The sequence below is a fragment of the Octopus sinensis genome, linkage group LG24 (assembly GCF_006345805.1).
Source record: "Octopus sinensis linkage group LG24, ASM634580v1, whole genome shotgun sequence".
NCBI lineage: Eukaryota > Metazoa > Mollusca > Cephalopoda > Octopoda > Octopodidae > Octopus > Octopus sinensis.
In genome coordinates, this window is record NC_043020.1 from 28,104,463 (window position 1) to 28,114,533 (window position 10,071).

The 10,071-nt window shown below is 39.3% G+C and overlaps 1 protein-coding gene across 1 annotated transcript in view; it reads right to left on the reverse strand.

The window, feature by feature from the left end:
• Positions 1-437: 437 nt before the first annotated feature.
• Positions 438-10,071, reverse strand: part of LOC115223913 (metabotropic glutamate receptor-like protein N) — a 23,824-nt gene continuing 14,190 nt past the window's right edge. The window contains exon 10 of the mRNA XM_029794644.2: positions 438-1,637. Within this exon, the coding sequence (XP_029650504.1) occupies positions 1,039-1,637 (599 nt within the window). The 3' untranslated portion in view covers positions 438-1,038. The remainder of the gene's footprint in view (positions 1,638-10,071) is intronic.

A 10,071-nucleotide genomic window follows, 5' to 3' on the forward strand; every position in this document is an offset into this window, starting at 1 on the left:
AATTCCATGCTGCATCTGAGAAAGTAACAGCCAGTTCATGATATATATGTATGTGTCTGTGTATGTATGTATATATGTATGTGTGTATGCATATGTGTACATACATGTGCATGCCTATATGCACAAGTAGAAGTTGTGAATCCAACCAACTAAGGGATAATATCTATCCAATACACTGCTGGCAGAATACCCAATTATTAATATACAAGTGTTTTTTATTGCATTGCAATTACATTACTGAGTGTAATAAATGGGTGAAGGTAAAGAGATATTTTACCATTAATTTATGGAGCAATAAGAAAATGGAGGAGATCAATTGGTGGTATTCATCAACTTTTAGACATATTATGTCAATTTATTTATTTACTGAAAGAACAATTATAACAATATACATACATGTATAACATGTTATGCTTTACATATATAATATATATAATATAAAAATATCAGTAATTATCAAAATATATATAACATAGAGCAATAGAAAATGGCATAATATCTTACAGCTGTTTCAGGCAAGAGGCAAAGATGCCTCATTTTACCTTTATCCTTCCAGTGGACTGAAGTAATTAGTAGATGAAATTGAGGTAATTGGATGTTTCTCTAGGCTTCATCAGAGATTTTAGAAAGTACATAAGGTTAAGTTATAAATATAAATATACACACATATATACATACTTTTACATATACATAAATATACATAAATGCATATACCTACACTTAAATGTACAATGGACGTTAAATGATGATGATGATGATTCGGAATCTCCGTCATTGAAAACATTTAAAGATCAGAGGGTGGGGCAGTGTGTGATATTGTCTCCTTGCCTCGACATAGTAAAATAGTCGTAAACGAGTGTAACCACCCTGCAAGTGGTGTCCTTTGTCTCCAGTCTTTCATGTCTGGCCATGGGAGAAATGATTACGTTGCCTGGCAACAGACATGGGTTAGCAACAGGAAGGGTCTCCTGCCATATAAAAAAAAAAATCCATCTTATGTAAACTCTGTCCTCCCCTACAAACATGGAAAAGTTAGCATTAAAGTGATGATGAAAGCCACTGATACCCTAAATAGGGGCCGCTAGAGAACCGAGGGACTTTGTCTTCACGCAAAGATTCAGAGTCTGGCAATCCTTCGATGGATTCTTTCAGTTTTTTCCAAGAGGGACATTTGTAAATTTGGTGTTGACGAACAGGCGAGAAAATGAGTTTGAGAAGAGATAAACCTTTGCTATGTACATCATATGTTTCACCCACATACTCAAATATTTCCATAATGTCTTCTATGATATGAAATTTCGGTAGTTCTTGTAAGCATTTCGGTATATCCGTCTTACTCTGTTGGCAGATAACGGCTGCCGGCAGAGAAGAATTCATAAATAAAATATTTTGGAAAAATATCGCTGTCATTTCTCTAGAATCTGCAATGCATTTCCAATGAGATGGCATGATAAAGAAAATGGTTTGGATTTGGGAAGTGGAATAATAATCCAGGCAGGAGAGTTCGTTTGCATCAAGAGTTTCTACAACCCATTTGAAGTTCTTTTCAAAAACTTTTTTCAATACGTTGGTAACTTGTTCATCATGGGAATTTTGGTGAAAAGTCACTAAGAGTACAGTGCCTGGTGTCTTTCGACCTGAAATAATAATAATAATAATAATAACACTATAGATAACAACAGAAAAAAAGATGGTATAGGCACACACCAGGAAAGGTCACAGAAAACGAGAAAGTAACCATACTCTGGGATATGCTAATACACACAGATAGAGAAATTAAGGCCAATAGGCCAGATATAGTTGTCAGAGATCATGAAGAAAAAAAATGCTTTCTAATTGATGTATTAATACCAGCAGATGACAACATTTCTCTAAAAGAAATGGAGAAACTTTCAAAATACAAAGACCTGGAAATAGAGGTAACTCGAATGTGGAATCTAAAAACAGAAACAATTCCTATCATAATAGGTACATTAGGCATGATAAAAAAATATTCAGACAAATACATAACAAAAACACCAGGACTTACAAACACATATAACATACAGAAAATTGCACTACTAGGCACTGCACACGTCCTATGCAAAACACTTTCAATACAGTAACCATAAGAGCATCACAGCACATACCCAAGGCACACAGAGCTGTGCTCGGTAGTGAAGTGGAGGCACAATATAAAAATGAGACTACTGAAGAATAATAATCATCATCATCATCGTTTAACGTCCGTTTTCCATGCTGGCATGGGTTGGACGGTTCAACTGGGGTCTGGGAAGCCAGGAGGCTGCGCCAGGCCCAGTCTGATCTGGCAGTGTTTCTACAGCTGAATGCCCTTCCTAATGCCAACCACTCCGTGAGTGTAGTGGGTGCTTTTTACGTGCCACCTGCACAGGTGCCAGACGAGGCTGGCGAACGGCCACGCTCGGATGGTGTTTTTTACGTGCCACCGGCACAGGTGCCAGATGAGGCTGGCGAACGGCCACGCTCGGATGTTGCTTTTTACGTGCCACCGGCACGGAGGCCAGTCAGGGCGGCGCTGGCAACGGCCACGTTCGGACGGTTCTCTTACGTGCCACCGTCACTGGTATCTCAGTTACAATTTCCATTGACGTTGAAAGATTTTGATTTTGATTTTCACTTGCCTCAACAGGTCTTCACAAGTAGGGTTTGTGTCACAAGTAGGGTTTGTGTCACAAGAAGGATCGGTATGCATAAGTGTAGGTGGAGTAAACATGATGGTTATGGAGTGTTACTATCGGAGTAGCCCAGTGGATGCCAATGGCATGCCTGTCAGAGGGTACAGAAAATGAATGCACAGTGAATGGAAGGCAATGGAACTGTTTGAAATTACTGAACAGAGATTATGTGACGAAGCAAGAGTAATATGAAAGAATGGATGGTTAACAGAACTGGAGCTAGAAGCTATTGAAAGAAGGATATCGGGTGAGAAATGAAAGTGGTATAGTGGAAGAGATGGACAATTGTTTGCAGGAATATAAAATCATGAAGGCGGGTGAGCTGGTAGAAACGTTAGCACGCCGGGCGAAATGCTTAGCGGTATTTCGTCTGCCGTTACGTTCTGAGTTCAAATTCCGCTGAGGTCGACTTTGCCTTTCATCCTTTCGGGGTCGATAAATTAAGTACCAGTTACGCACTGGGGTCGATGTAATCGACTTAATCCGTTTGTCTGTCCTTGTTTGTCCCTTCTGTGTTTAGCTCCTTGTGGGTAGTAAAGAAATAGGTATTTAAGAATAAAAAAATCAAGAATATAATATCATGAATTGTGAAAGAATTGAGATCTGTGACTACTCAAATAATGAAGACTGATTAATAATAGAGGAGGGACAGAATTTGTGTGTTACTTTAAGAAGGTTAACCAATGGAGACTGGATCAAAGGATGAATGAAGCCAATATTGTACTGAGACACATTGAAACAAAGAACATCACACAAATAATCTTATCAAGGCTGCTGGTAGGATTGTGGTGGAAAGGATGAGATTGAAAAGTTCTGAGAACAGAGCAGTGGTGGATAGAAAAGGAAATAAACAACCTTGGTGGAAATGGAGAATTTCTGAAGAAATAAACTCCTTGAACAGTGTGTGTGTGTGTGTGTGTATGTGTATATTTGTAGCATATTTGTATTCTGGGTATAGAAATATACTAAAATATACACCTTACTTCCCTGGGCATGGACACATTGAAACTCCGACGTCTGGCAGCTGACTTGGCAGACACCCATAAAATTATCAACCATCGTACAAACAATAACTCTGAGCACCTTTTCAAACTCCACCCATCTAACACCCATGGACATATTTACAAAGTAAGAAAACAGCACAGCTCCCATGACTTCAGGAAACATTTTTTCATGCTAAGAGTTGCTGAAGCATGGAACAGACTGCCGGCATCAGTTGTTAGTTGTTGGAGCACTGCATCCTTCAAAACTTCCATGCTTTCTGAGATTCGCACATACTACACCTGATTTTCTCTCCTCCATACACACACAAGCATGTATCTGACTCATGCATTGTTCGCTTTCCAGACATTTGTACGTTACTGCATACACTTTATACGCACTTTCTGACAAGTTGTGGTGCACCTGAGCACTGTATACAATAATTTCATTATTATTATTTTAAAATGATTGTTATTGTACAAAACCAAAAAATACAACTTCTGCTGTCATAAATCTAATTCGTAATTGACTTCTTTATTAGAAAATGCTAGTCCTGATGTACAAAATGACTGTCATGGAACACAATTAAAAGTAGGTTAGTGACAAAATAAAGAGAAAAAGGAAGCTAAAACCTGTAACACCTTGTGTCAAAAAATCATGTCAGGCAAATGAATGATCGTACTTTTAGCTTAACATTTGTTGAAAGTCCACCTCCAAAATATATTTATTTTAAATGAAAGCTGAGTATATGCACAGATATGACTAAGGGGTAAGACATTCGCTTGCCAACCATATGGTTCTGGGTTGGGTCTCATTGCACAGAACAATAATGGCTTAGAGTTAGACTCACCCTCTTCGATACCCTGGAATTCCTGAACCAGGAACCTTTTACTGGATGAAGTTTTACCCTTTAGCATTCAGATTATTCTTTCAAATGAAATGCTTATTTATTTACATTGTCTTGAATTAATTATCCATTATCTCATAACTTTGAGAATTTTATGAAGTAACTGATAATTCTTAGAATGATATTGTAGGGTTGGTGTGAGGGTCAGATATGGCCAATTTGACCATAAAACAAGTAAAATATTAAGTCTGGATTAGGCTGGTTGAAATGTTAAGGATTTAAAATTCTGACACTTATTGTAACAGAATTAATGTGACATATTTCAGTAGTTGTTGTCATTGTTGTTATTCAATAGCCTAATTTTTATCATATCCTTTCACTACACTGCTGAGCATAGATCTGTGTGCCTTGGCTATGTGCTGTGGTTTGTTTTGATGCTCTTATTTTTACGGTATTGAAAGTGTGCAATGACTAGTAGTGCTATTTTCTATGTTATATACACTTGTTAGTCCTGGTGATCATGATCCATTGCTGTTCCATTTTTAGTTTGGATTCCAGCTGTTTTATAGCTTTTGTTGTTTCTTCTTTTTCTTCATAGTTGTTAGATACTGAAATATGGCCAACTTCAACATAAAACAAATAAAATGTTTGAGATGGATTAGGCTGGTTTAAATGTTGAAGATTTAAAGTTTTGACACTTTATTGTAACAGAATTAATGTATCATATTTCAGTTTTGCTCAATACCACTGCTTGCTTGGTTCTTAGGAGGCGTATTTAACCCCCAGGCATTTAAACTGACCATATCCAGCTCAAATAATTTATGTTTTATGTTCAAACTAGCAAGATCTGATCTCTCACACCTACCCTACAATGTCATTCTAAGAACGCAACAATCACATCATTGAAATCTCAAAGCTATGAGATAATTGCCTGATTAATATATATAGATAAGAATAGCATTTGACAGAGAAATCATCATCACCGTCGTTTAACATCTGCTTTCCATTAAGCTATCTTTTCATGGAAGAAGGTTTATGTTCCTATAACCTGTGTTAATTCTGTAACCCTTTAAAATGGAAGATAAGAAAGTTCCTTTTCGGCACTTGATGCTTTGGGAACCAGACAAAAATTGCTGCAGCTCAGCTGGGACGTGTTGCCCCACCCTCCATATTCACCGGATATTGCTCCTTCGGATTTCCACTTATTCAGGTCTCTGCAGAATAGTCTTAATGGTAAAAATTTCAATTCCTTGGATGCCGTAAAAAGAGACCTTGATGAATTCTTTGCCATGAAACCACCTCAATTCTGGGAAGAGGGTATTTTCAAGTTAAAGGAAAGATGGAGACGCATTGTGCAACAAAATGGTTCATATTTGGTTGATTAAAAATGTAATGGCAAGTATTTATTGACCTTTTTCTTTCCTTTAAAAATCAGCACAAACTTTCTGGACAACCCAATATATATACATACATACATACAGATAGATAGATAGACAGATAGATAGATAGAGAGAGAGAGAGAGAGAGAGAGAGAGATAGACAGATAGATAGATAGAGAGAGAGAGAGAGATAAGTAATTATTTGGACTTTGATCATATGTCTATTAGCATACCTATTAAAGCACACTCACTGTTTGGGCTGTCTGATATCATCCACACTCACAGTATAATTTTCACTGTGTGTGTGTGTGTGTGTGTGTGTGTGTGTGTGTGTGTGTGTGTGTGTGTGTACTTTAGTAAAAAGCAGCAAAAATATCAAGTAAACTGTTACTCAGTTTCACGTTCCAGTTCGTTGGACAGTTTTGTTTTGAATTGAACACAATGAGGTTATATCCATAAATATATAATTAATTTGATGTATTCACATTTGAAAATGGTTTTGTGTTCATTGTCCCTTTCAGCTAACAGTCTTTTCAAAGGAACAAAACCATTTTCAATCAAACTAATTGTATATTTATGGATATAACCTCATTTTTTTCAGTTCAAAACAAAACTGTCTGACAAACGGGAACGTGAAACTCTGTGAACAGTTTTTGAGATGGCAGAAATGTTAGCATGCTGGGCGAAATGCTTAGCGGCATTTCGTCTACCATTACGTTCTGAGTTCAAATTCCGCCGAGGTCGACTCTGTCTTTCTGCCTTTCATCCTCTCGGGGTTGATTAAATAAGTACCAGTTACGCACTGGGGTTAATCTAATCGACTTAATCCGTTTGTCTGTCTTTGCCAGCATGGAAATAAAAACTTTTAGTCATTGCACAGTAATTGCTATATAATTGTTATATAATTGCTATATAATTGTTATATAATTGCTATATAATTGTTATATAAATACTAATATTATCATTTACAGGATAATGAACTGGAATGCCTATCTTTCAAATTTCATCAAAATTGCAGATGAGGGTTATTTCCCTTTTTACGTACCCCCCCAAAAGTTGTAATCCTGACACATGTATCCCCTACTACTGATCTTTATGCACAGATTCCAAAATTCCAGTCTTATGGAACCTGTTAAAAGGATTTTGCTCCTGAAAAGTGGAGGTCATGGAGCTCTAAAATGTGAGAGTAAAGGTCCCTATTGGGGGTGGGTGTCTTAATGTCAACCAGAGAAGTTGAATTGTTGGGCAATAAAGAAACAGATATATATATATATATATATATATATATGTATATATATATATATATATATAATAACAATTTAACAAATAAAACGTATGCATACATATATGTACATACCTACATTTAAAAAAATTTTTTTTTTTACTTGTTTCAGTCATTTGACTGCGGCCATGCTGGAGCACCGCCTTTAATCGAGCAACTCGACCCCGGGACTTATTCTTTTGTAAGCCTAGTACTTATTCTATCGGTCTCTTTTGCCGAACCGCTAAGTGACGGGGACGTAAACACACCAGCATCGGTTGTCAAGCAATGCTAGGGGGACAAACACACACACACACATACATATATATATATATACATATATACGACGGACTTCTTTCAGTTTCCGTCTACCAAATCCAATGTATGTATGCATATGTTTTATTTGTTAAATTGTCTTTATATGATTTAACGCCTCGCGTCACTTTCTTATTTCTCCAAGTAAGTTTTTATTATATATATATATAATAAATGTACTCCCCAACATAGATTAGTAGTTAGCGACTTCAGGATCAGAGCTAAATGGTCGCCCAGAAGAAGACCAGCTTGGAGGAGAAGGGTCTGGAAGCTTAAAGATCCTGCAAATGCACAGAGATTTAGAGACATACTACTCGAAGCCTCTGACGAAATAGAAGGGGATATAGCTTCACTTAATGTGGAAGACAACTGGAGATTCCTACGGGACAATCTGCTGACAGCCACTGACCAGATCTGTGGATGGAGCAAAGTACCATCTCGACCAGAGTAACATGGTGGTGGAACACGGTGGTTGACGGGGCTATTAGACAAAAGAGACAGGCTTGGAAGGACTGGAAGAACGGTGGTAGCAGGGAATTGTATCAGACAGCCAAAAGGGAAGCTAGGAGACAGGTTTATATAGCCAGAGGGGAAGCGGATAAGAAAAAATTTGCCAATGTTCTGAGCCGTGAGGATGAAAGACTTGAGGTATTTCGTGTTGCAAGACAGTGTGTGAGAGAGAATGTGATGTGGTAGGAGAGAAGTGTGTTCGCATGGATGATGGTTCACTTGCGCTAAATGAGGATGCAAAGAGAGAGGTTTGGAGATGCCACTATGAAAGTTTGCTGAATAAAGAAAATGAATGGGATAAAGAGAGTCTGCCAAATGTTGACCCAACAGAGGGACCAGCTATCCGAGTTGATAGTTCCGTAGTAGCTAAGGCAGTTAGAAGCATGAAGACAGGGAAAGCCCCAGGCCCATCAGGAATTACTGCAGAGATGCTCAAAATATCTGGCAGTGTCGGCTAAACCTAGTCACCCGTATAGTCAACCAGGTGATACACGAAGGAGTCATACCCAATGACTGGTGTAGCAGCATACTAGTCAACTGCTACAAAGGTAAAGGTGATGCCCTGGATACAAATAATTACAGAGGTATCAAGCTGTTGGATCAGGTAATGAAGGTTACGGAGAGGGTCTTAGCCCAACTAATTAGAGAGAGAGTTAGTTAGATGAGATGCAGTTTGGGTTTGTCCCAGGGAAAAGCACCACTGATGCTATATTCCTGGTAAGGCAGCTGCAGGAGAAATACCTAGCCAAGGATAAGCCCCTGTACCTGGCTTTTGTTGACATGGAGAAAGCCTTTGATAGGGTCCCCCGATCCCTCATCTGGTGGTCAATGAGGAAACTAGGGATAGATGAATGGCTGGTGAGGGCTGTGCAAGCCATGTACAGAGATGCCGTAAGTAAGGTTAGAGTTGGCAACATGTACACAGAAGAATTCAAAGTAGAGGTTGGGGTCCACCAGGGTTCAGTACTCAGCCCCCTCCTATTTATCATAGTCCTCCAGGCAATAACGGAGGAATTCAAGACCGGTTGCCCCTGGGAGCTCCTCTATGCTGACGACCTCGCTCTAATCGCTGAGTCACTATCAGAACTGGAGGAGAAGTTCCAGGTGTGGAAGGAGGGTTTAGAATCGAGGGGCCTTAGAGTCAACCTAGCTAAAACCAAAGTACTAATAAGTAGAAAGGTAGAAAACCACAAATATCATCAGGAAGATGGCCCTGCTCGATCTGTAGAAAGGTGTAGGTAGAAACTCTATAAGATGTACCCAGTGTAAGCTATGGACACATAAGAGGTGCAGCAATGTCAAAGGTAGGCTAACTGGGAAGATAGTTTTTGTATGTGGCAGGTGCTCTGAGCACTGACCTCCGAAAATCTGCAGAAAACAACTTCTATCACTTTCCGGGGGGAAAAACTAGAAGTAGTTGATAGTTTCCGCTATCTAGGTGACCAAGTCAGTAGTGGGGGTGGGTGCGCTGAAAGTGTAACTGCTAGAATAAGAATAGCCTGGGCAAAGTTTAGGGAGCTCTTACCTCTGCTGGTGACTAAAGGCCTCTCGCTCAGAGTAAAAGGCAGACTGTATGATGCATGTGTACGAACAGCTATGCTACATGGCAGTGAAACATGGGCCGTGACTGCTGAGGACATGCGTAAGCTCGTGAGGAACGAAGCCAGTATGCTCCGATGGATGTGTAATGTCAGTGTACTTACTCGACAGAGCGTTAGTACCTTGAGAGAAATGTTGTACCTAAGAAGCATCAGTTGTTGTGTGCAAGAGAGACGATTGCGCTGGTATGGTCATGTGGCGAGAATGGATGAAGAGAGGTGTGTGAGAAAGTGCCAATCCCTAGCAGTTGAGGGAACCCGTGGAAGAGGTAGACCCAGGAAAACCTGGGACGAGGTGGTGAAGCACGACCTTCGGACGTTAGGTCTCACCATGGAAATGACTAGAGACCGAGACCTATGGAAGTATGCTGTGCGTGAGAAGACCCGGCAAGACTAGTGAAGCCATAATCCGTGGCCCCTACCTGGGACGTAGTCAGTCCACCTGTGCATACCTTCCTTCTGTGACACTTGTGAAGACCTGTTG